Source organism: Mustela nivalis (assembly GCF_964662115.1).
Source record: "Mustela nivalis genome assembly, chromosome: 2".
Classification (NCBI taxonomy): Eukaryota; Metazoa; Chordata; class Mammalia; order Carnivora; family Mustelidae; genus Mustela; species Mustela nivalis.
In genome coordinates this window covers 9,550,597-9,577,619 of record NC_139021.1, presented here as the reverse complement: position 1 = coordinate 9,577,619, position 27,023 = coordinate 9,550,597, and the positions used below count along the sequence as shown (strand labels likewise).

The 27,023-nt window shown below is 49.4% G+C and overlaps 1 protein-coding gene across 2 annotated transcripts in view; it reads right to left on the bottom strand.

Moving 5' to 3' along the window:
• OC90 (otoconin 90) overlaps positions 1-26,531 on the bottom strand; it is a 31,906-nt gene extending 5,375 nt beyond the window's left edge. Inside the window, exons 1-12 of one of the 2 annotated variants that reach the window (XM_082721097.1) lie at positions 26,403-26,531; positions 25,848-25,941; positions 20,834-20,899; positions 19,463-19,519; positions 17,260-17,434; positions 14,099-14,211; positions 12,189-12,317; positions 11,991-12,032; positions 10,720-10,770; positions 6,980-7,033; positions 2,858-2,974; positions 1,601-1,772 (exon numbers count right to left, since the gene is read on the bottom strand). In XM_082721097.1, coding sequence (XP_082577223.1) covers positions 1,601-1,772; positions 2,858-2,974; positions 6,980-7,033; positions 10,720-10,770; positions 11,991-12,032; positions 12,189-12,317; positions 14,099-14,211; positions 17,260-17,434; positions 19,463-19,519; positions 20,834-20,899; positions 25,848-25,941; positions 26,403-26,513 — 1,181 coding nt within the window. In that variant the 5' untranslated portion in view covers positions 26,514-26,531. The remainder of the gene's footprint in view (positions 1-1,600; positions 1,773-2,857; positions 2,975-6,979; positions 7,034-10,719; positions 10,771-11,990; positions 12,033-12,188; positions 12,318-14,098; positions 14,212-17,259; positions 17,435-19,462; positions 19,520-20,833; positions 20,900-25,847; positions 25,942-26,402) is intronic. The other variant, XM_082721098.1, reaches the window with a different exon arrangement.
• Positions 26,532-27,023: the final 492 nt, after the last annotated feature.

Here is a 27,023-nt window from a genome sequence, read left to right as displayed (position 1 = left end):
CTTTCCATGGGGTTCGACAGGACACAGTGACTACTGCTAGACTTTTACCTCTTGCCATGTGTCCTGAGTGCTGTGGCCTCGGGAGTATCTACACTGTTCCGAGAGTGGAGCCCACGTTGTCGAACTTGTAATGTAGACACACGTATGATTCCAGTGTGGTGTACACTCTGCTAAAATAGATGCGTCCTCACTGTCTCCCAGCAGGAGCTAAGTTTTGAAGGTGGCCTGTGTAGCAGAGCCCCTAGCTTCCTCCCCACTGGATGCCCTGCGGAGCTTGGTCAGATGATAGGGCTGGAAGGCGGTGAGTGGCAAGGGAAGAAAGGCCAGGGAGGTGGGTGTCTGGGGGAGAGACACAGCCAGCCAGACGTCATCTGACCTGCAAGTGACATGCGCCATGGTCCTGCCGTCCCTCCAGCCTGTGTGTTAATGGCACCAGGCCTTGTCTTTTCCCTGTCTCCTGTATCTATTCTAGCTGTGGATTTTCCTTCAGCAGCTCCACCATCCCAGGGATATGCACTTTGAGCGCGGAGTCTGCTGGCCAGGGGCCATGACAGTTCCCGCGTGCAATCAGGCTTTACATCTTATCAACTCCACCCACGGAATATTCCTTCCACTCATGTCTAGGTTGGCTCCTCCACTGTTCCCTGTTTTGACCGCTGCATTTATGATCTTGGTGGTCTTTTGGTTGACATGCCCGTCTCCTGCACCACGCAGATCCTCTGGGGCACTGGCAGTTTGTTGCGAGCTGCTTTGTTCAGGTGTAAGCTCATTTGTGTGTCTCCACCACCCAGCATAGGGCCCAGCACAGAGCAAAAGCTCAAGAAAGGTGGGTTGAATGCACCAGCCTGGGGTGGGTGGTGGGTGGTTGGGCGGGTGAATAAATGAGTGAATGGATTCACCAAGGCACGAGGTCACTGAAAATTCTTTCAAAAGTGGCAGATATAAAACTGAGCAGTTAAAAGTTATTGAGAAGCTGGGGCACCTGGGGGGCTCAGTCAGTTAAGTGTCCGACTCTTGGTTTTGGGTCAGGTTGTGATCTCAGGGTCCTGAGATCAACCCCCTTGTTGGGCTCTGCCCTCAGCACGGATTCTGCTTAAGACTCTCTCTCTCCCTCTTCTCCTGCCCCTTCCCACTGCTCTCTCTCTCTCTCTCTCTCTCTTTCTCTCAGTCTCTCTCAAAAAATAAGTAATTTTTTTTAAAAAAAGTTATTGAGGAAGTAACTTTCCTGTGGTCACCTGCAGGGCAAACTGGGTGGGTGTGCCAATTCGGCATGTTCCTTGTTGCAAAATAGGAAGATTTGGGGTCTCCTGAAAGGTCTTTGCAGATGGACTCTCTTGGGGCCATCGGCAGTACTATGGTGCTTCAGAGATGAAGGAGCTCTGGAGCACCATATCCACAGGTCAGCATCTGGCTCTGCTCCTTCGCCACTGAATAACTGCAGACAAGTCTGAGCCTCATCTGCCCATGACCCTGAGCTGCAGCCCCGCGGGAGGCCGTGCTCTGTGTGAAGCCTGAAGCTGTCCCCAGTGGAGAGGAGAGTTATCACCTCTCATTCGAGCAGCATCAGCACCCCTGGCCTGCCACCCTCGCCCATCCCTACCTGTCCAGGGTATCCCTTGGCTCGCCTCGTCCTTCTTGCCCACAGTAACACCCATAAGATTCAAATTCTTCTGGGCACCGGGATGTCAGACAAAAGAGCATCTCTCCCAGCTGAGGCATCACCCGTGTGTTGTCCCTACTTCCCAGGTGCAGGAAGGTGAACCTGTCACAGGCTGATCAGAAACAGGGCTGTCAGGAGAGGAGGGGACACTGGGACAGAGGTCACACAGGCAGGCAGTGGTGCAGATGGGTACTGGTCATCCGAGGAACCCCGTGTCCTTGCCTCCATTGCCCTTCTGGGAAAACTGCTGCGGATTAGTCCCCCGTCTAACACCCTGTCTAGTATGGTTCGGCTTTCAGAGAGCATGTCTTCCTTGCCAGGTGTCTGTGGCTCTTCCCAGACTCCTGCTTAAATCCCCCTGAAGTGTGGGGGGCTGATCGGGACAAGAGGTGCTCTTCAGCCACATGTGATTGCCGAGTAGAATGATTGTGTCCCACTGAGGCCCTGCAGCACCCGGAGTCCTGGGGGCATCTTGGCCTGTGGACGTCTGACTCCAGCAGGTTAGCGCACTCTGCCTGGGTTTGCCTTCAGAGCCCTCGATTTTTCTTTCCCTACCTCTGCCTCTGCCCTCCTGCACCCCCTCTCTACCCCTGTCCCCTCCTCCTCCGCCAGAAATGTTGGCCAAGACTAGCTACAGTCCACTGTGCTGGCCCCATGATCACAGGTCCAGTGGCGGGGGGTGGGGAACCAAGAAGCCGGGGGCCTTGCGAAGGGCTCCCAGCCCAGCCCCCTCTCAAATGCTGTCTTCTCCATCACTCTGCAGTGCATGCTGTAGAGAGCTGGCCTGGTACTAACAAAGCCCTCCCCTGGGTCTGTAGCTCCTTGCAGGGGCAGGGCCTCCGGTGCAACCCCTGGTAAGAGGAGAGAGAAGAGAGAGGGAGTGAAAGCCCAGATAGTTCCTTCTTTCCAACAACTTCATGTGCACGGTGCCAAGCTCTTCCCTTGGGGGCCAGTAAGAGCGATGGGAGCATTAGGCCAGCAGGCCCCTTTCCCTGGCTCAGCAGGTGAGTGGCCATGGGCAAGTCAGGTCCCCTCTGTGTCCCATGACTTCCCCTGGAAAGGAATGGTCCCTTCTAGTCGCACCAAAATGAAGAGGTCACAATTTGACACCATGGCCTAAAGGCCTTTGTTACCTACCCACCCAGAGAATCTCAAGGCCGAGAGAGGACAGAGGCTTCTCTGCCTGCTCCCACTCACCTTTTCCAGTTGTCTCCTCTAGGCCACTTTTGGTGGATGATGCAGCTAAGCCCAAAGACTTCAAACCGGCCGGGACCATGGTTACTCCTTTGGTTGAGGCAGCAATCTCTGCAGATCCTGAAAACACACAACGTCATGGCTTATATTCAATAGGCAGTTCGGGAAGAGATTTGCAGATGGACACACACTCAAGCCCAAATGCAGATATTTCAGAAGAACAAAGTGTTAGGAAAGCATCCTCAATCTGGGCTTGCAGATGGGAGGGCAGAGTCTCAGGGATCCACAAATGTTACATGAGAATTTCCAAATACTCTGTGATACAGAGAAGGAAACAATCAACAAAACTAAAAGGCAGCCAATGGAATAAGAGAAGATAATCACAAGTGACATATCAGAATAAAGGCTAGTACCCCAAATCTATAAAGAACTTATCAAACTCAACCCCCAAAAAACAAATAATCCAGTTAAGAAATGGGCAGAAGACTTGAATAGACATTTTCCCAAAGAAGACATCCAGATGGCCAACAGACACATGAAAAGATACTCAACATCACCCATCATGAGGGAAATACAAATCAAAATCACAGTGAGATACCACTGCACACCAGTCAGAATGGCTAAAGTTATCAAGTCAGGAAATGACGGGTGTTGGTTAGGACTCAGAGGAAGGGGAACCTTCTTACACCATTGGTGGGAATGAATACTGGTACAGCCACTCTGGAAAACAGTGTGGAGGGTCCTCAAAATGTCAAAAATAGAACTACCCTATGACCCAGCAATTACACTACAAGGTATTTATCCAAAGGATACCAAAATACAGATTCAAAGGGGTATATGAACCCCAATGTTCCCAGCAGCATTATTAGTGATAGCCAAACTAGGGAGAGAGCCTAAATGTCCATCAGCTGATGAATGGATAAAGAAGATGTGGTGTATATACAATAGAATATTAATCAGCCGTGAAAAAGAATGAAGCCTTCCCATGTGTAATGACGCGGATGGAACCAGAGGGTATTATGCTAAGCGAAATAAGTCAGAGAAGGACAAACACCATCTGATTTCACTCATATGTGGAATTTAATAACCAAAACAGATGAACATAGAAGAAAGAAAAAGAAAAGAGAAGAAAGCAAACCATAGGAGATTCTTAACTATAGAGAAGAAAACAGGACTGATGGACAGGGGTGGGCGGGGGCTGGGCTAGAAGGCATCTGCGTACTAAGGAGGGCACTTGTGATGAGCACCGGCTGGGGGTCACTGAATTCTACCCCAAAACCGATATTACACTATATGCTAACTGACTAGAATTTAAATAAAAATTTAAAACAAAAAATAAATTAAATGTGCTAAAATATTAAGTAAATGGAACATAAATATACCAAACACATATACATGAATACTCTGTGATAAAGTTACATTGGGCAAGAGCCCCTGCTAGAGCAGCTGAGTGACATCTCACGACCAGAACTGCCCCAGCCCATGTCATATTTACTACCATGCACCTGCCACGTGGAGGCCTAGCATGGTGGTTACAAGTGAAGAGATAAGAATGGTGGAAAAATGAAGCTGGCTCCTGGTGCTCAGTGCTGTAGGCAAGCACAACCTGCCTCGAATTCCTGGGAATCCTGGAAGACCTTCTCACCATCGTGTGAATTAAGTGCCAGGTCCTCGCTGAAGCCGGTAAGGCTGCCGGGGATCTCTCCCTGGCGCTACCCAGGTTTCCCTTTGCCCTGTGTTGGCCCACCTGTTCTCTTGGCCAGAAGCAGTGACACCTCCAACCCTGTTTGGTCCAGCCAAAGGGACCTTGGTAAGCTCTGTTCCACCATCTACAGACCCAGAGCATAGGGTGAAGCCTGGGCATCTCAGGGACCTCTGACTGGCAATCTCTCCCAGACCCACCATATTGGTTTGCTTCATACATCCGAGCTCCTGAGTCTTTGCTCAGTGCTCTGTTCCCTGGGGGGTGGGAGCAAGGCTTTAGAGGCCCTATTGTTCTCTCAGTCCTCTGGGTCTAACATCATGCCTCACCTCCTCTCCAATCCCACCAGCAGAAACCCATGAACTGGTTTCTTTCCACCATGTTCCAGACTGCTGGAACGGACAGACATTTTCCTTGACCAGAAGTTAGCCAGGCTCCTCTGGGCCCTCTTCTCAACCAGGCCTCAAACGTCGCCTATGAGAACTGCAAATTCACAGCACAGACTATTTCATCAACGCCCTGCCCCTGTGCTAGGAGACTTAGACCAACCCCAGCCTGGTTTCCCCAGGATGACCCAGCCTCCTGCTTCCCCTTGTCTTCCTGCCCAAGAAAGCTCCAGACAGCCCAAAGAACTTAGAGCTTGAGACCCACGCTGACCCAACACCTGCCTTGCCTAAGTTTTCAGAAAACAGACCCCTGCCCCCTTTTTGGAATATTCCCCTGCCCTGACTCTGCTGGAGTTCTGGCCTCTTGTCCACCGTCCCATTTTCCCTCTAAAAGTCCCAGTCACTTGCATACAGACGAGAGCCAAACATGGTTACCCTACAGTCTCTCTTCCCTGCTACAGAAACCTGAGTAAAGTCCGTCTTTCCACCATTAACAAATGCCAGCTCTGTTTCTTTTTGAGAGAACTCACCTAGTCAGTGGAGAGGAGTAGAACTCAGTTGTAGAGGTAAGGCAATCTGAGTTTGCGTTTTAGCTCAGCCACATACTAACTGGGTGACCTTGGACAGGTCTCTCGCCTCTCTCAATCTTGATTTCCCCATTTGTAAAACTATATTAATAATACTTGTTTTGGTGTTTGAATAATCCTTCTAGCTAAATGCCTAGCAAGGAGGGAAAAGTCAAGAACAGCCCTTAGAATCGTTGAGTGAGTGTGAAGACACATCTGATTTGGGGTTAAAGACTCTCCAGGTGGAAAACTCGACAAGCAGAGAAAGCCCCAGAAGCCCATGTGTGCTCCTTGCCAAGTCTGAGTGTCTTTCCAGAAGCCCTCACCCTCTGAGAAAGAACTCTCTAGATTCTTGGTGCTAATCAAACATGAGACCCCCTACCTCATTCCCTTAGATGAGGGCATGCGGCATTCATCACTCTGCCTGAATGGCCGCCCCATTGGCGAACAAATTCCTCTTGCCCTCGCTCCCCAAGGCTGAGAAGGTCACTGTGCACCTGAGGGCAAAGTTGGCCCAAGTCTCAATGCTCTTAGCTCTGACACTGGTGACCTGTCACCATAAATTCAGTTAAGATGTGGGAATTCTGTCCAGGCCTGGTCCAAAGCTCCCAGAATGAGAGGCCAGCCCAAGTTGGGTACAAAAAACACCAACTTTCAATTTCCATCAGAGAGGAAAAGAGGAGAGATGAGCTACCATGGGTTTTTTCCTATTAACATGGTAGAGGTTTTGTTCACTTGCTTTTAAATAGTGGTCCACAGTATCAGCCATGGGAGAGAGGCATAAGGATAAGTTGTTTTGATTTTTCTTTAGGGCAATTTGGCAACATATGGATACATACATATTGCATGGATACATGCAATGATTATGCCCTCTGTGCAGTAATCCAACTTCTAGGCATTTATTGTGACAAATTAGAAGTGGATGGGTATAAAGCGTTTATCTATTATTTATAAGAACAAAGTAGGAAATAATTGGCTCATGCTCTATGGTATTCCACACCAGAAACCATGGTACAGCTGCCACTAAAAATCATGGTATAGAAAGGTATTTAATGTCAGGGGAATATCGTCTCACTCTTTAGGTGATACAGCTCAGACTACAAAGCCATGGTGCCAAGTGATCTTTAGTGCATTTGAATTACATTCACGGTACGCTCAGCAGGCGGGAGACGTTACAAGGGAGCACCTGAGATATTAGAAGTGGCTATCTGTATAACATGGAAGTAGAGGTGATTTAAGTAGAAAACAAAATACTGTTTTCCATATTTTTCTAAATGCATCTCTTTATCAGGTAGGCTTCTAGTTCTTCCTACTCATGGATCTACATTTTAACTTCATTTGTCTACTTTGTGGGGAGTGGTATAAAAGCAAATTGGTCTCAATGATTCCTTCATGTTTTAGAACACACTTGAGCTCATAAACATATAGGGACAACCATTGTGTGCTGGTGGGAGAAGCCAAGTGTGCTTACCTGGAGGGGATGTGGTCCTAGTGGCTTCCGTGCCTTCCTGGTCTTGGCCCACTTCTGTCCACGAAAGGAAAGAGACAGGGTGAGTGTTGACCCCTGTTCCACCCCTGGGTCCTGAAGCAGTTCCCATCCTTTGGGCACAGAAGGCAACGTTGCTCTGCCCCTCATCACCTCCCAGGGTTGCCGGTGATGTCAGGTTCACTGCTAAGTCAAAAAGACTCCCCTCCCCAGACACAGACATGCTGGCAAAGGCAGCTGTAGCCTGCTGGGCTAGAAGCAGGTGCATCTTTGAAATACTTTAGGAAAGCAGACGTCTCTAGAGTTTAAACAAACAAAAAAATTAATCACATATTTTTGAGCAAAGAGAAACAAGGCAACAGAATTGTGGATTCTAGTTCCTTGCTCTATGGCTCCCAAAAGACTACTGAGCCCTGGTTCTTGGTAAAATGAGTCTGTTGTTTGACTGTTATTAGGCTCCTACAATGTTGTAGACTGAATGTCTGTGTTTCCCCAAAATTCATTGGCTGAAACATAATCGTCAGTGGTCTTGGGGCCTTTGGGGGATAAATGGGTCATGAAGGTGGAGGTTTCGTGAATGGAATTTGTGTCCTTATGAAAGAGCCTCCACAGAGTTCTGTGGCTCCTTCCACCATGTGGGGACACAGCAAGATGGCAGCTCTCTATGAATCAGGAAGTGGGCCTCGCCCAACTTGGCCATATCGGTGTCTTAAGTTTGGATTTGCAGCATCTAGAAATCATGAGAGAGAAATTCTGTTGTTCACAGGTGATACAGTGTGTGATATTTTGTTGTAGCAGCTGGAACAGATGAAGACATACTACATGCCAGATATGGCATTAAGCACTTGGCTTGTACTGACTCAGCAAAAACCCCATGAGTTAACACCAGGCTCACCGCTTATTCAGAGTTGAGAAAGGGGACACACAGAACACACTGGTCACTTGTTCATGGAGCTAGGAAGTGGCAGAATGCAAACCAGGGCTAAGGTGACCCATCCTAACCCCTGACCACCCTAACCACCGAGCTGGGGTGCCATTTCTCTTCTAACTATACCGCAAAGAGCTAGCAATGATGACTCCAGCAGGCTTGGGGAAGGGAGGAACTGCCTTAAATTCAATGTGTCAAATATCAAGATTATGATGGTGTTCTGCGGAAATCAGGCTTACAATTGACTGATAATGTAGACACACAAAAACACTCCAGCAAAGAGACAGAACCTCAAAGGTTCTAAGTCAGGCAGATGGTTCTCTTCAAAGTAAAATGCGCAGGTTCATAACTAATGGAATCCTATGCTATATTACCCCCAGGCAAATGACTGCCTCCTTTATCTGTTGTATGGGTCTTCTAGGGCCGGGGGAAGAACTCAGAGGATATATGGAGGGGCTTAGGAACACACCAGTCCACCAACGTCCTCCTTGGTGTCCTTGCCTCTTAATCGAGAAATCCACTTGTTTATCTCTTCATTCTTAGTAACTGGTAAATAGTTATTATGAGTGATCTATGCTTATTAATAAAGAATCCATTGTTATTCATCGCCATAAGCAAAGTAAATGGTTAGGTCACTTCTGATGACATCCTGGCCTAGATGTTTTCAGGTATGAGGCCGTTTCCTGTGAGTTACTACCATATCACAGAGACAAAACCAGTCTTGCAGCCTGAGGTGAGGTTCGAGACCAGTCCAGCAGGTCTCATGCTGGACCACCTGTACATTTTAACCTCCCAGAGCCTCAGTGTCCTCCGTCATCTGAAAAGTAGGTCTACTGGTATTTCTTCTGAGCCCCGTCGAAGAGTGATCATCAGAGCCAAACATGTGTATTGAGAAGGCAGGTCTCCACTGGATTCCGTGCTGTGCTCCTGTGCGGTCTGTCCTGCTTACTTGTTCTGGAGGAACTGGTCAGTGGGCGGCACTGGTCCCAGTAGCCACTGTGGAAAGAAACCACTCCACTGCAGTTATCCACCCAGCTCAGCTCGTAAGCCAGGCAGGGGTCCCCTGCAAAAAGGCAGCTTTGGGACTGGGGGCCCAGCAGAGGTAGCCCACGGCAGTCTGACGAGGAACAGTGATTGACACTTTGGTCCGGATTCAGTGACAAGGGGTCAGATTAGCATAAGACCGATGTTTGGGTGATGAGACCGCTCTCTGGGGGAAAGGTCCACCCTGTTCCTTTGCTAGAGCTGGTCCACAAGGGAGCGCAGCTGAAGAGGGAGTCCAGCTTAGCAGTAAAGACAGACACCGTGGAGCCCTCGAACCTCAGCCCTGCCACCCAGCTCCTAGTCTTGGACGCTTTCTTTCTCCAGCTCCATTCATCGTCTCAGTGTGGAGGTTATGGCAATGATTTCCCAGGGTTGTGGGAGCAAGAAATGAGAGGACATATTCTAAGCAAGTTGTCCAGGGTCCTGCATGTGACTCAAGACTGCATTGCTGTGTTTTAGTGTCACGCCAGCATTTCTGAAGAAGATGCTGCTGCAGAGTCTTCCCGTGTTCTCCCTCACTTAACCCCCTGCTGCCCTGATGGACCCATCCCTTTCCAGGGGTTGGTCTACCATGGACCCAGCCCTCAGGCCGTTTTTGTAAATGAAGCTTCCATTGAACACAGGCACACCCACCCAGTTAGGGCTTGTCCTGGCTGTCGTCCGGCTGTGATGGCAGCTTGGGTCATTGTGACAGAGACTGTCCACGAAACCCAATATACTTACTTTCTGGCCCATTACAGAAAAAAAATAATTGCCAATCCCTGCTGTCCAAAATGAAGAAACTGAAGCTTTGAGAGGTTGATCCATGCTTCCAGAGTCCTACAGCTGAAAAATGGGAGAGGCAGGATTCCATCCTAAAGCTGCCTGAGTCCAAAACATAATTATTTCATTCCAACATGGTGAGAACAATCACGAGCCCTATTTTTCTTTTGTAATTGATGTTTGTGCCTGCATTGGGGTGGCCTCCTTTTCTGGAGGGGGTTTGTGGGCACTGCTAGGTCATGAGTGTGAGTACGTGTGTGTTGGGGGACAGATTGGTCCTCAGTTTAGGATGGAAGTGGCCACTGTGAATCCTGCTGGGAATGGTTGCTGTGCGGGCAGGGAACATGGTGAAGGTTTGGCTTGGAGTAGGTGCCATTTCTTTCTTTTTTTTTTTTCTAGACATGGAGTCCAAGGCACAGGCTGTCCAGGAGTAGTTGGGGATGCAATGCCCTTGGTCACAGAGGACAGCCAGGGAGGATCTGCACCATGAGCTCTGCTTCTGTTCTCAAAGCAGCAGCAGAGGAGAGAAATATACACACTTCTGGGGAGGCGGTTGTGCAGAGGGATCTCCTGGAGGTATGGGGTTGCCAGGCTTGGCAAATAAAAACACAGGATGGCTGGTTAAATTTAGATTTCACATGAACAACCAATCACCTTTTGGTATAAGTATGTCCCATGCAACTTTTGGGACATACTTATGCTAAGAAAGTGTTTGTTGTACATCTGGAAATCACCTTCAGATAGTTGAGGATGAATGTCTTGCCTCTGGCACTTCTCCTGAGGTAGGAGTAGGGGTATGGGAGGAAGCAGAGCATGTAGAGAAGAGATTTGGGGGTCAGAAGGAACTAAGGGTGGCTCTGGAATGATCTCGGGACAGTTTCAATAAGAAGCCAGGCAGGGGGCATTTTAGGAAAGCTAATTCCAGCCAGTAGGCCAATAGTACAATCAAAATGTGGGTATTTGGGTTACACGCCAGTCTCCTAGTGCTCACCTTCTCCTGAAAGGGCCTTTGCACTGGTGTCTGTGAGCTCCACAGGAACCACTGAAAAAGAAAGCTCCCAAATCAGTGACTGATGGAACCCAGTGTCTCAACCAAGCACCACGAGTCCCAAAGGACAGGCTGGAACTGCTGGACCAAGGGAGGAAAAGGCAGCGCCAGGAGAGATGCTACCAGACTAGGGCTGCTGGTTCTGTCTTGGGATTCCTGCCCCTCATGCATCTGCCGGGTTGTGGGGTGTCCAGTAGGTCCCCAGGAGCGACTCCAGCAGGGTTCTGGCCAGGGAGGTGACACTAGCAGACCCAGGCTGTGGCAGTGAAAGGCCCGCAGACCCTGAGGGTTTGTGGCTGTGGAATAGGACATCCCTACTTGGCATGTCCTAAGGGAGGCAGACAGCGCAGAATAAAGAATACCGGACTCAGAAGACACATAGAGAGAGGACACACACAATCACTCCTACTCACACATACACACACCTACACCAGCACACTCCTGTGCTCCCCGCCCCCCCCACACATATCGGCTTCTTTCTCTTCCTATCAGCTTCTTCAATACATGCTGCAGCCCTGGGAAGGAGACCCCAGCTCCAGGGAAGGAGGAGTGCTCTGCCAACACGCACCCAGAACTTTCCGTTGGGATTGAGAGATCGTTTGAACACTGGTGTACCAGGAATGACAGGCAGAAGAAGAACTCTCACATGTTCCATAAGATGCCTGTCTTAGAGTAGAAATGATCACTTATTTCAGTAGACAGATATTAAAAGCCCACCCTGTCTGGAAAGGAGGCACACAGAAAACAGCTTCTCCTTCAAGGAACCCCCACTGGGGTCCAGGCTGCTCTCTCTGCCACAGGTTCCAGAAGGCCGAGGAGGGAGACAGCTAGTCTGCTCCCAGGTGGCCTTGGTGGCCAGTAGCTCCACCAGACGAGAGAGGACTTTCTCTGTCAGAGCACTAGACCTGGTCCTGTTCACACCGTACACCAGTGGCCTGACCATAGAGCAAGAGAGGAAGAATGGGGGTCTATCTCCTCATTGGATTAAATGCACACCTCTTCATGTAACAAAGAACAATGTTTGCATGAGGGCCATTTGCTGTTGGATGGGTGTTTGATGGGATTATCAGACTTAATGGCCTCCCCTTGGCCAGGGAAAGGCAGAGACATTGCCAGTGCTGTGGGTCACGCCAACAAGCCCTGCAGTGGTGTTTTCCTCTGTAGAGTGGCCCCGCTGTGGTGCAAGTAAAAGCAGCTTCCCTAGAAGACCTTACCTCTGGGCAGAGGTGTCGTCAGCTCTTCCGTGCTGGTTGTCTCTGCAGAGAGACACATTGGAAAGCCTATTTAGAGCAGCGGGTCTGGGGAGTGTCAGAAGGTGCCGGACTGAAGGTGCACCGTAGCTACGCCCCCCATAGCAGCCTCTGCCCCGGATCGTCAGCCCCACCGCTGATGCACGGCCCGGTTCTTCCCACCTGGAGGCTGAGCCACACAGAAGGAAGTGTCCAGATGGTTCAGGGAAGAGTTGATCCGGGACTGAGCCAAGCATTCTATGGCAGCCTTGTTGCAGGCACACAGCAGGTGCTCACAAGCGTCCCCAGACTCTGTGCACAGGGCAAGGGCAGAGCAGAGCAGATTGGAAAATCTCATTTGGAATCCCAAGAGGTAATGCAAGCTCCCAAACTGACCCTGATCTGCCTGCTGAGGCCACACTCCTCCTGTTACCCAGCTTGGCTCCGTGAGCTTCGGTGCATAGACGCAGTCTGGGGGTGGTGCCCACTCCTTACGCCACACTCACACCGGACACTTCAGGCCATCCTATTGATCTACTTGCCGCCTCCACGCCACTACAGCTCGTGCCCAGGTTATGTCAGTGGCCTCCCCGCTGCTGCTGTCCACTCGCATCGAGGAGCCAGAATGAGCCTTCCAAGACTCAGGGCAAACCATGTCCTTTTGGGGTTTCAAAACCTTCCAACGACTTTCTAATCAATGTAAAAGCTGCTGTCCCTGTTCTCTTTCCCACCTCATCACCCCCTTTCTGACTGACTGTCCTCTTTCCCAAGCATTCTGGGCGCCTTGAGCCGAAGGGTGTACGTACCTCCCTACTAGCCACAGGCTTGCTTCCGCCTCACGCCTCAGTCTTTTCTTCCTGGGCATGTGCTCAGGGGGCTTTCCTCCCCGAGCTCGCTCTCTACCTTTCCCCTGGCTTATTTCCCTCCACGGCTCTTGTCACTGTCTAACATACTCTAGCCCTTTGATACTTCCAGCGTCTGGCAGCCGGGAGGAGGTTTCAGAAGGTCAGGATTTCCCCAATATCTAGACAATTGTCTTGCACAGTATGTGTCTGCTGGCTGGCTGGCTGGAGGGATGGGTAGGTGGTCCTTTCACTGTCTGTTCACCATACAGTGATGTATGCCCATGCCTCTCCTCACCTCTTCCCCGATGTACCATACTTCGGCCAGTCCTTGCTACCTGGACTTTGGGGTCAGTTGAACCTGGGCTCAAACCCCGACTTTACCACTTAGCAGCTTATGTGCCTTTAGGCAAGTTATTTAATTTCTTTGAGTTTTCCTGTCCTTATCTGAAAACTGGGACGAGTGACCCCATCTCATAAGATTGTTGGGATGATTGCACGTGCAGGGTATAAAGGCTATGGCATACGGTAGGTGTTCATAAAGGTGGCTCTCATAGAGCATCCCCATGTACCTCTTTCCTCTATGCCTTTGTCTCTTCTAATTCTTCTGCTAGGATTGCCCAGAGACTCAAAATAAAATCCCTCGAATCACATGGTGAGTAAGGTGGTGAGAGCTGAGCCTTGCATCTATGCATGTCTGATTCTCACAAACAGCAGCAACCACAAACCGAATTCATCCATCCCTGCCTCTCTTCCGCTCCCAACACTGACTTCTTCACATAGGCCAGTCCCGGTGTTAACTGTTTTACATTTAGCATTGTTTCCATTTAACAAGTGTAATGCATTTTTACATTGAAGCACTGTGTAATTTTTATGACAAATCTCTGAAGCAGGTTTTCTCCTACCATGTAGAGGTTCCCACTTGTTGAGTAAGTGCTCCCGTATCACACAATGTATGAGTAGAAAACCATCTGCCTCCCCAGGTTCCCAGGATTGCTGCAGTATAAAACTGTCAATCACATAGCCTGCCCACCAACTATTCTTTCATTCCAAAAAGCATTTATTGTGCATCTACTCCATGCAAGGTACAGATGTCACAGATCCAGCCCTCATGGGGCTCAGGTATAGGTGATGATGTCCTTAATGCCTGTGATGATGAGGGGGGACCTTGGGAGCCCTGGGTCTGGCCCAAGCCTGGGATTCCTGAGCTGTAGTTTCTCAGCTCGGTCCCAGGGACCTGGAGATGCTCACCACATGTGATGGTCTTGCTGATGCAGTTGACATCTGTGCTGAGCTTGGCAGGGTCTTGGAGACAGTCCATCTCAGCGGCCTCTTCATAGCACCTGCGGTGCTGGAAGCAGCAGCTGGGGCAGGTAGGAGAGGTCAAAGTGAGAGCAGGGGGAGGGTTAAGAGAGGGGAGTCTGTGATTGTTGTGTCTGTGGATGATTCCTGGCGGTGACCTGTTTCAAATAGCACTCTCATGCGCACACACATGCACACACACACATACACACACACTTTGACTTACATTACCTACACAGCAGATACTATTATCATTATGGGAATTTACACCCATGGAGACAGAGACGCATAGGGCTCAGCAACTTGCCAAGGTCAAAGTCCATCACAGAGTGAGGCTGACACTGAAATGGGAGTCAGGAGGCTCTTGCAGGGCACACAGGAGGTCAGTGGAGATCAATGTAAAGAAGAGCCAATACACAGGCTGGTGATGGCCTTGTACTCAATTTCTCAAAATACCTAACTCGAGAATTTGGGGAGATTCAAGAAAACATCTATATAGATCCTGCCCTGAGGCAGGCACTCAATAAATGATAGCGACTATTGTTTGAATCTGGTTCAAGGTGGCAATGGCCGGTCTTCCAGGTTGTTGGAAATCGGCACCCCATCAACTGAACTGTGAAAAGTCATAGAAATTGGATGTGGTTCACCACTCTGCCAGTTTGGGGCCATCAGTACTTTCACCATTCAGAAAGTGAATTACCGCTTCATTTCTTTGACTTCCAGGTTGACGAGGTTATTCTAATAATTAGAGAAAGTGGTAATGGAGGACCTGAAAGGAAACATATTCCCAGAAATGGTCCTGACATTCTGTTCCACTCAGGATCACCCTCTCTCTTTCTGAATGTCAACCAGCTGGGGCCAGGAGGCAGTTTGCTCGTGGAAAAATGCTGTTTTGATCCATAGGCAACTTATACCTTCTCTTGGAGATGTGGACATGGGAGAGGTCTATTGCTTGATTCCAAACCCATTATCCCTGAGCAATCAAGGATGTATCTCTTTTTATTCAATTAATTAACTAACTTGAAAAGCAGTTGGAGGTTGACTGTCTAGTCAGTCAGTCAATTTGCTGAGTTCCTACTATGCCCCATGCTATGGTCCATGATGCGGGTCCAAAGAAATAACAGGGTGCAGAACCCCCTTAGAGGACATTAGGTGGAACAGGAGACAGACCGTGTGCATGCACTGTCCTATGTGGCAGGTACAGGACAGGGAAGCACAGGTGTTGGGGGAGCATGGAGATTGCCCTTGTGCCTTGGGTGCAAGGCATTCAAAGAGGGCATCCTAATGGGGAAGTGCCAGGGCAGATAAAGCACTGTCCAATCTATTGCAAAGGACAATGGGCTGTCCTTTCCAGTTCTATGAGAGCACACCTTCCATCACACTGGCTTTGGGCATAGGTATCACAACAGTGAGGCAGGGCCATGGGTCCGAGTACTGGGAGATATGGGTTCAAATTCCTGTTTTCCTACTACTGCTCCTGCTGCTGCCACTATGGCTGAAATGACTGTTATTACTACCATTACTGCCACTATTTCAGCTCTGCTAGTACTGCTACAACTGCCATTAATACTGCTGCTGCTGTTGCTATTACGACCATCACTACTACTATTACTATTAATACGACAGCCACTGTGATAACTGTTATTGCTGTTATTGCTACTATTACTTCTATAGCATTAATAATATTTCTACTATTGCTGCAAATACTGCTGCTGGTGTTACTATTACTGCAATTACCGCTACAGTTAGTATTAATACTATTATACCTACTATGACAACTGTTACTGCTGCTATTGCTACTACTACTCCTCCTCCAGTCCTACTATGAATACTACTATGACTGTTACTACCACTGTCACCATGACCTACCTTAGCCCTCCTATTCCTGTTATTGTTGCTACCAATCGCTAATACTCTCAGTAAGTGAACTCAGTAAGCCAAGCAGAGTTCCAGTCACTGTACTGTATACTTGGTCATTTAATCCTAAATAATAATTCTATGAAGATGGTTTTATTCCTCCATGTAACAGAGGAAGAAACTGGAACACAGAGAATTGACGTAGCTTGCTCAGGGGTCACCCCATCTGTAAGGAGCAGAGAGCCAGAGTTACAGGGTCGTAGGTAACACACTGTAACACACAGATTCTACCCAATTTTTCCAACTGGCCTTCCCACTGCCAGCATCTATTTGCCAGATCCTTGCTGTCACTTGATGCTTCTCAGATTTTAAATTTTATTGCTAATCTGATGTGTGAAAGTGGATCTCTTGTGTTAATTTCCCCTCCCTGTGAATATTGAGGACACACATCTTTACTGACCCCTTGTACCTTCTCTGTATTCCTTGCTAGGTGTTTACCTTTTTAAAGTGGGGATAGTATTCTGCTTATATTAAGCACAATGTTCAAATGTTATTGGTCCATGTTTGTGGAAAATTAAACAGAAACCTGCATGGTTGCTTTACCTCTGGTGACCAAGACTGTCTGAATAAAGAACAATTCTGTCATGTTTAAGAGTCACTAGGGAGCTTGTCTGAAATTCAGACTTCCAGGGTCTAGCTAGTTGTAGTCTGAGTTGGTAGGTCTGGGATGTGTCCCTAGAATCTGCATTTTAAAGATTTTGTTTATTTATTTGCCAGAGAGAAAGGGAGAGTGAGACAAAGAGAGAGTGCAGCAGGGGAGCCACAGGCAGAGGGAGAAGCAGGCTCCCTGCTGAGCAAGGACCCCCCCCCCCCCCAACCAACCCCCATGCAGGATTTAATCTCAGGACCCTGGGATCATGACCTGAGTCAAAGGCAGATGCTTAACTGACTAAGCCACTTGGGCTTAGTCACTTGGATGCCACTTTTGCATCCCTGGAATCTGCATTTTTAGCAAACATCCAGGTGGTTCTGACTCTGGAGACTCCAACCTGGAGAAACCCTACACAGACATTCTGCATATCAGACACATCCAGGACATGAGAAGATCACAAAGTACATTGCACTTTGAAGCTGAGACCACCAGTCACTCTGCAGGTAAGGAGAATCAAGACATGTCCTGAAAGCTTTCCACACCTATGCTCTGCCCAGGTCCCAGCGGGGCCTCTGACAGCTCACCTGTGAGTATGGCTCACCTGTCAGTCTCATCCACGGGCAGCCCTTCCATCTCAAACCTGCAGACACAGCCATAGTCCTCGAAGTCCCGGGGGCAGAGACCAGCCACACACTTCAGACCACTCACGAACTGGAGCAGCGCAGGGAAGTTGGTGAAGACAGCCTGCAGCCAGGTGAAGTGGGAGCCCAGGCAGTCTGTGGGGAGAGGGCAGCAGGGAGGGGACAGCCGTTGGGGACTGGGAACCAGGCTCGAGGAAGGAGCCCCTTTGTCTGGGACTTCCCACACCTCAGCAACCTACTAAACCCCTACTGTGTACTCACAGCCATTCTGGACAATTGAAGGGAGGCAGGTTTATAAGCTGTGGCCCCTGTTGGCTGTCCCCCTAACAAACAGTCATTTAATCATTCTCCCTTCTCCACAAAGCTGAAAGGGACTCAGGGGAGGGGAGCTTCCTCTCTAAGTCCCTGTGGGTGTTTGACACATGCTCATTCTCAGCTGGTCACACGAATCCCAGCTTCCATGACACTGAGTGGCCTGTTACTGAGCATGTGACCCAGATCTGTGTCAACTTAAAGGGAAGTCTGTTAGAGGCTTTTGGGAATTATTTCTTTCATAATAAAGAATAATGGCATGTAAAGAGATCCTTCTGAGCTACCCCTTTCTCCTTCCTTAAATATGGGTAAGGATACATTGGCTGGGACCGCAGCAGCCACTTTGCTACCCCGAGGCCCCGAGTCTAACGTTGAAAAGCCAGCAGGCTTAGCTATAGCAGTGAGGAAAGAATGAGCCCCCTGGGTCCCTGATACCTGCATTGAATTACTGCACCAATCCTGGTGCTTTCAGCTTCTGTGAGATAATTAAATGTCTGTTATTTAAGTCCCTATGGGTCTGCGGAATGGATCCTGAACGATACAGTCCCAGCACTGGGGAACTAGAACCCCCTGCAGGCAGAGAAGGGATACAGACATTAGTAATTTGGAACCCCCACTGTGTGGCAGAAACTGAGATATGTGCTTAAAATAGCACAATGGTTAAGATTGTTAATGAGTCACATTTTAAAACTTCATGTTATCCTGCCAAGGCAGGTGCTCTTTGGTCACTTCTATTTCACAGATAAGGAAACTGAAGGTCAGTGATCTGCCGGAAGTATCAACCAGTGGTAATGATTTGCCCTAAACAAGAAGAATGCTCTTGCCAAGAAAACTGGCAAGAGAATGATTTCCTGTTTCCTTTTTGTTTTTTTTTTTTACTTTAAGCTGCCTGCTCACCCTTCCCCTTCTAGGCCTTTCTGACCAGAGGACTGTTAGAGGACTGTTAAGTGCTAACGGGGTGACCCCACAGCTTTGATTCTAATGCCCGGGGTCACATGTCGGGGAACCTGGAGAGGTCAAGGACTGGTTTGCAAAGACTGTTTCACGCAGACTGTTCTAGTTTCTCCTACTCCATTCAAACTTCCTTTCCTATGTTTTATTTCCACATAGCTTAATCAGAGAAATGAAGAACTTATTCTGTACTGAAGGAAAAAGTCACTCTAAGGTGTGTGTTTATGTGTGTGTGCGTGTGTTTGTGTGTGTGCATGTATGTGTGTGTTTATATAAATATGCATTTTCATTCAAAAACGTATGGGGCACCTGCATTTAGCGGCCTCTAGCCAGCACTGTCTAATCCAGTAACAGCTCGGCACCCCTTGCTCCTGTCAGTCCTGTGACAGTCTTACTTGGGGGTCACTTCTAGAAAGTGCCATGGTGCCTGGCAATCGCTGGCCACATGATCGATACATAATTGAGAAATGGAATACTTGACACTCTTTGGCATTCTTAGGCTTTATGTATGTATATTTTATCATGTATATGTAGTAGTTGGGCAGAAAAAAATCCAACAACTTTGGTGGAAGGGACTAAGAGGGTCTGGAAGGTCTGGGCACAGAGGGGGGCTACCCCCTTATGACCTCTGCTGTGCAACAGGGGTACCTTTTCCTTCCCAGTCAGTTTGTGGTGTGGTCGGGACCAAAGAAGTCAGGACTATGAAGGTGCGTGGCAGGTGGGTGACTCACCCTGCAATAAAAGACACCACTCCTCTCGTCGGACGTGGATCCCACAGCTCAGAGTTTGCTGGGGTGGTGGGAACAGGGGAGCCCAAGGCCCCAGTAGTTTGCTTAGATTTCCCACGCTCACCCCAGCCCTGACACCGGGTGGATAGAAGCACTTTCGTATTTAACTTACCAAAAATGGCAGCCACACTTTCCACATTTTTAAACACCCCAGGGAAGGATGTGATATCTAAGTGGAAGGTAGAGAAAACAAATCAGAGAGCTGTGGTTTCTCCCCTACCCCCCTGCCCTGATTCCTTGCTCTGCCCCACCCCTGTGAAGAGTATCCTTTCTCTAAGGATAGATTTGACCTTGGACTAACTTTCTAGTAACACAGGTTACCATGGAGACCTGAGAAGATGAGCCGGGAACTGTGTTACCAGGCAACATTGCTCAGTGCTACAAAGGACCCCGGAAGGTAAGGTGTCTCTGGCCTTGTCAGGGACCAGGGGCGAACTATAAACACCTGGCGGGAAGTCATTGTCTGGGGCTCCCTTAGTGTGAAAACTCTTGCAAATGAAGCATGTCTTTTCTGGGCATCCCAGAAGTCATGCCTATGAAACTGTTACTAGATATACTAGTTCCAATAGAGACAAGCTTCTAGGCCAGGGAGTGTCCTGTGGCTGCCGCATGGCTGCCCCATTCCCTTATCCCGGAGCTGCTATCTGGGGGCAGGGAGATCTGTGGATCACCCCCACGGCCACTCTTGTTGAAAAGGAATGACGGGCATGGCCTGATGGCACCCGGGGTTTCCTGGCCTTGATCCTTCCAAGTGCCAAGTGTGACCTGTGAATCTTAACATCTACTAGAAGTTCTCTTTGGCCTGGGCGTTACACTTCCCACGGGGCCGATGGCATTTTGAGAGAAGTCAGAGGGTCATTTGAGTCTGGGTGAGACTGATCACTTTGCTTGCATGAGTTCATGCACAAAGCACTTGGTTGACTCAGCCTGCCTCTCTGCAAGGTGGGAAATGAACCCTAAATTCAGGGCTAACACGACCCGCGGGTTCACTATGCATCATGGTCTTTAGCAGTACCCAGCTAGGAACCCACCTGAGAAATCTCTACAGTCTATCACCAGGAAAACCTCCCCTTCCCAAAGGAACAATTATGGCTCCTCCTTTCTTATCAGTAGAGCCCAGGAGTTTATTGTCTTTCTCTTTTCATCTTGCCTTCTAGGAGTCTCACAGCTCAATCTGAAGCTGAAATACTGTGACCATCTAACCCTCACAACCAGCCCATTTACTTCCATCCCCTGTGCCCCTTTCAGCTGACCTTCGTGTTTTGATGGAAGTTGTAATACTTTGTCTCAGAGGACAGAGCAGGGATGGGTAGACACAGGGGGGACAGTGGAGGGGGAGGCTTTGGAGTTTTATTTGAATGCCTTTGCCTACAAGAGCCCCAGCAGTGAGTGCTGTATTTAGAAGGGGTCGTTCTCCCTGCCAGTGTCCTAGACAAGCTTCTACCCCATGAGGTCGCCTAAGAAACGTTCCAAGAATCCTTACTGATATTTTTTGAGAGTCCCGGAGGCAGCTCCCCTGGAAGGTGTGGGGTGTCCAAAGGGTGGGCCCCTGTGATCAAGGAGGAGAGAAGGGTTAGCAGGAGCTCTGCTACTTGGGGCAGTCAGGCGGCGAGGGCATGCAGGGAAATTCAGTTCTATATATATATTTCTAGGACCTGTTGTGTGCTGGGTCTCTGATGAAAATAAGGTGGCCTCAGTATTTCAAATGGGTTGGCCTTAAGAGTAGCCTTCTGGTGGAGGGTGGAAAAGTTTGAGGACTCCTCTTGAAGCTGTTGTTGCATAGGAAGCACACCAATTTAATTTAGATCACATGTTTGATTGGAATGTCTTGAAAGAATGGTGCGGGCAAGGAGAGGCCGCCCGCCCCCCGGGAGCTTATCCTCGAGGACAGGACTTTCTCACACTTCCACATTTCTCACACTATCAGCGTGCAAAATGATCAATTTTATTAGGGGTCCAGAAGTGCTGAGACACAACCCCCTACCCTGCATTTTTCCACAGTGGAGGCATGGGGAGAGGATGCAAGTTTTGAATTGCGAGAGATATTCAGACAGGGGGCCAGTGGGACTTGACCTTTTCCCAGACTTGGTCACTGGACTGGACTGTGTTGCCAGGGGTCTTGAATGCTCAGTGGGAAGCAGGGGGTCTGCAGGAATCAGGAGGGGCTGGAGCAATGGTGCCATGGTAGATGAACCTGAGCCTGCAACATGTGACCACATGGGGGCGCCTGCATGGCTCGGTGGGCTGAGCCTCTGCCTTCTGCTCAGGTCTTGGTCCCAGGGTCCAGGGATCCAGACCTTTGTAGAGCTCCCTGCTCACTAGGGAGTCGGCTTCTCCCTCTCCCTCTGCCCCTCCCTCTGCTCATGTGCGCCCACGCTCTCTCTCTCTCTCAAACACTCTCTCAAATAAATAAATAACATCTTTAAAAAAATCTGACATCACGGATCAAAGAAGCATCTAAGAGTGGATTAAGTAGCCTTGGCAAGTGTGCCGTGAACGCGTGAATGTTACCCTAGTCCATTCATCGTTGTTATGACTATTCTACCAACTTCCTCCACTCACTGCCTCCTTCCTGTCCACACTACCAAGTGGTTTGCACTGCCCAGACCTCACTTCCTCACCCACCTCCTCCTCATCACCATGGACTTATCTCGGGGACACAGACGACTTCAGCAGTGCTTGTCTGCAGGAGAGCACTCTTCCAACCTACAAACCCTGTGGGCTCGCCCTGGGTCCAGGCAGCTCCCAGGACCTCTGCTGTTAGGCCCTCCTCGGCCAGGTTGGAGGGGGAGGCAGCGCCCTTCTGGGCACCGCACCCCGGTCCTTCCTCATGACAACGTCCACCCAGCACCGGCCTCCCTCCCAGCTGGATGTGCTTGGTGGCTGTGGCCAGGAGCAGCCTCTCTGGTGGTCCGGATTTCTCACCATTAAACACGGAGGGATGGTCCCACTGGGCAGTCCCTCCAGCCCAAGAGCCCTGGGCTGCACAGGGAAGTGCCCTGCTGATGCTCAGAAGTTGGGGGGACCCAGGACTTCCTCCAGCTCCAAGTAAGCCCATCACAGAGTCCCCGTAATTGCACCAGTGCATTCCATATTTGGCCTCAGGAACGATTTAATTAGCATATCAGCCAACAGCTAAGAATATCCACTATCCACTTAAGCAGCAACTGTGAAATATCACCTGGTCCTTGGTGACTACTTCTCTGGTATCTCCTTGGCATCCTGGCAGGTAGAGGTGGTCTGCTCACTGGGAAGCGGCTAAGAAGGTTGTGTGTCCCCTACCCCCACCCATAGTACTTTCAGGGTGTTGACACCCACACATTTCATTAGCAATGAAAGTAGTGCTCTGGATTTGAAATGGCTGATCTCAGAGGACTGAGTTGGCTCCAGAGGGTGGCAGTGGGGGTGGGTGAGAATTCTGTGGGGAGGGGAGAGTTCTGGCTTTGCAGGAGTGCTGCGCTAGGGAAGGGAGCTAGCATTCGTCCTGTTCCAGGCTCAGTTTTGCAGACAGCTCCTCAAACCCAGTGCTGTGCCCAGTGCTGTGGGGCACATTCTGCTGTTGCAGTAAAGCCAAGGCCCTTGGAGGAAGATCTAGCTGCTTCTGCCCCAGCACCTAAGGCTCCCCTCCACTTGCCCTGCCTTGCCCTGCCTGGCTCTGCCAAACCATTTCCCTCTTTGAACCTCATGCTTCTAAGATGATTATCATTTTTCAGACACTAAACTACTTCTTGCCAACCTGGCTTGGCTTGTGCCATGTCCTGAGCCTGGGGGACCTGCTCCCTTTTGAGTTACTGACATGTTTTTGGATTCCATGCAAAGTTCAAGAAGCTCTACTGGAACCCCAACACAGGCTGGGGTAAGGAGACCTTCCATGGCTTCCGTAACGCACAGGTATCCTTCTCTCAGTGCACTTATGCCCCCATGTTGGAATGATCGATGCCCCCATGTTGGAATGATCTATTTATGTGACCGTTTCCCCCACTACTTTAGGAACGTATTGAGGCTCAGCCCACTAACACACTAAAGCACACTTCAGTAGACAGCTCTTTAATGAGAGCTTTAATGAGCACACAGTGATTGAACCATGCCATCAATGGTCAATTTATCAGCCAATGAGTGATGGCCCACTAGAACTAGAGTCCCAGCCTTGTAAAGTTTACGCGAAATTAGGAGTTGTCCTCTTGAGATTGTGGAAAGGTAAGATCTATTGGTGGTTATGAGTGGTATTTCATAGTGTGAAGTGTTCTACCCAGAAGAGCAACCAGAGATACACAAAACCTACCTTTACCCAGCCCCTATTCCCAGAGATTCTGGAAGATCGACATGCAGAGGACGATGGGGAGTGAGAACAAATTTTGCTGTGTGATGTGGGCTGGTGCAGAGCTCTCCGATGAAGAAAGCATGTGGGAGAGGGAGAAGGGGATTCCCCTGTCCTAACACAGGCCCGACCACCATCCCACGGGGCAATGCCTGCCTTCTGAAGTCATGAGCCAGCTCTCAGTGAAGACAGGAAGGACGGCAGCCTGGCTGTGTGTGAGGAGGCAGACATAGAGGTCGCTCCCACTCCTACCACAGGGACAAAGAAACACCCCAGGGAGAGGCCTGGTAGGGCACAGAGATGCTCCACATTGTCCACCCAAAACCTTGCCTTGAAATAGGAGTCAGATAGCCCTGGGGCACAGCTGCAAGAAGGTGTCCAGCAGAGCCCCAGATCTGTAGGTGGGGGGCTCTGAAGCCCCAGACAGGGTTTGCACTGGCTCTCAGCCAATGTCTCAGCAGGTAATCCTCAGTGGACCTCTTCCTGGGATACAAGGGAATCTTCCGATGGATTCCTCCCTGGTGTCCTTGTCAAGGGCTCCTCAGACCCAACAGAGAGCATGGAAGCCCCGCCTACGCTGGCACAGCATCTGATCTTTCCCCCTTCCTAATCTCATTGCCTCAGAAATAGCCCTTTCTGCCTGCAGTGCCTGGCTCGAGACGTGGTGCACTTGTTGGGTGGGCAGTGTTGTCTCTGTGGGGGTCACACACTCCACTCAGACCTGCGAAGTTGGGGTTGCAGGCATGGCACATTTAAATCCACATGGACATGCGTATGTTTGCACCTAAACTTTCTTGGCTATAATTTTCGGACTCTCGCTGCTTGTGTCTGAGAATAAAACCTACCAGGACAGATGCATAAATGCTTGTGACCATTTATAATAACAGGAGACCATTGCCTCAATCTTATAGAGAAATAAAGCACTTACAGATATGTTTAAAAGGTGTCCGGTGGGTGTTGAAGGGGTAATTTTGATCAAAAGGAAATTTATTGTTTTGGAAGAGGAAAAGGTCAGTTATAAAAGAGAGTAAGTTTGAAAAATTAGAAGAATGGGCTTTGGGGGGTGAGAGTCAAGACCACAGTAGGAATTTGATTGGGCCCTGGCACATCAGTGCCGGTGGCACCATCCCTGAGAACCTACATCATGACAAAATGGTTTTAATAAGGGAAAAAAGTCATCCTTGAAAAAACTTAATAATCCACAGAAAGCCAGCACCTTCTGGAAGTGGCTGTCCACCTGTCCAGTGGGGAAGGTCTGGAATGGTGTTTGGGTGCAGCACTGGGACCTGAAGGAAAGACTTGCCATCTTCTGAGAAGTGCTATCATTTCTGCTCACAAGATTCTGGGGAACATGGAAACCTCTGCAAATCCACTAACTTGGGTCATCGTCCCAATACACTGTCAACAGTATTGGTGGATTCACTGTGGCTCACTCTCACTATTGAGCTTAGAAGGGAACCGCAGAGAGGGAGGCTCAGCGTGTTGGTTCTGAGCTGACCCAAACAGGAGGAAGAAAAGAGAAAATGTCTGGATAAAGGAGTGATATCAGTCCCAATGGAGCCTGAGCAGCTGTAGGAAGGAAAGAAGTGAGTTGGGGTGTTTGAGACTTTTTTGTGGGCACTAGTGTGCCCACAAAAAAGAAAATAAGGAGCCAGAAGTCTCAGATTTGTAGACACAACTCCATGCAAACTTGAAATGACTACCCTGGCTGCCAAGGAGCTTGCTCAGGTGTCCTCAGGCTTTGGTGGGGCGGGGACCCTACAATGTGGGGTAGAAGTGTTTGCCTCTCCAACAGACACACCAACATAGGGGAAAGGGAGCTGCTGCATGTCAAGAAGCTGACACCCTCGCTCCGAGGAAACCGGCGAACACAGAACAGTGGCAAAGAGAAGAGGGGATGCACGATCAGGGAGAGGGATGGCTGCCAACTGGGCACCCAGCGGTGCCTTCAGTGCCTTTAGCTCTCGTTGGATCCCCACCTCATCGTGCCCTGGATAGGATGCTCGAAGCATCAGCTGAACTAAACCCGTAGCTTACCATTACTGTTTGATTTCCATCACTCCTAGGCAAGGGGATAAAAGTAGTAATAAGCAAATCAGATGACATTTGACGATCCTCCCCACTATTCATATTAATTATAGACCAAGCCGGAAATTTCGTAGAAAATGCCATTACTCACCACCATGCAGGGCTGTCAGCATACTTAGGAGGAGAAGCACAAACATAGCGGGAGGGCAAAGGCTGGGAGCCAAGGCATCGACTGGATTGGCCTCCTGGGAGAGAAGTCAGCGGAATACGATGAGGATGTTTTCAGAGATCCGGGAAATAAGAACCCCCAGGAGCTCTGTGTCCCGCCGTGCGGTGCAGAAACAGGAAGAAGTTTCTGTCCCAGCTTTACTGCTCACCGGCGGTAACCAACGACATTCAGGAGATCACATTCTTCCTCTGAGATTCAGTCCATCCATTTGTAAGGGGGAAACTTAACCAGGCACCCCATGAGTTCACAGATCTGGTCTCACTTTGTTATTCATTTTCCCGGTGGTCATTTATTGTACGTCGGGCACATTGCAAGGATCCGGGAATGCAAAGAGAGGGAGAAAATACTCCTTATCTGTGAGTTGTTCACAGACTAATGGGGAAGGGAGGCAGTTGCACCAGTGCTATAGTTTGGCCTGTAGACCGAACTGTACAAAACCCCATACACTGGGTCATCAGCGGCGTTCAGAATACATACCTTTAGCAGTTTGACTTGGAGCCTTCCTGCCATCACTTGACCTAGGAATAAATTTGGTGACCGCATGGTGGCGCCGCCTGCTAGCAAACAGTGTTTCTGCTGGGGCTCCATCTTCCTTCCCTTCCTCACATTTCGGAGCAGTTTGAATACTTGGTTGCAGTCCCAGGGTTCAAGAGCTAATTCTTCCAGGGCGGGGTGTGGGGCAAGGGGGCAGGGTTCAAGGACCTACCACTTTTCAATCGTCACTGCCCAGCGATCTGAGCAGCTCAGCAAATATTTAACTTTGGAAGGCACTTCATGCACTCAAGCAGGCCAACCATGTATTTAATAGGGAAGGAAAAACACTAAAGACCAGAGAGACCTTAGAATAATCTTAGCTCCCCAAGGAATATAACTCCATAAAGACTGTCATATGGGTGGTTGACTTGTGCATATTCTGCTGTAAAGGAGGTTTTTAGAACGAAGTGTGAATGATAATACAGTATGATCACACAACCCTGGTTGGAACACCTGGCTGCTGAATAGGGTTGTATATGTTGTACGCTGTGCAAAGGCGTTGCACCGAGGGGCCCATATGGGTTGAAATGCAACCAGTGCTCAACTCCCAAGCTTGCCCTCTTG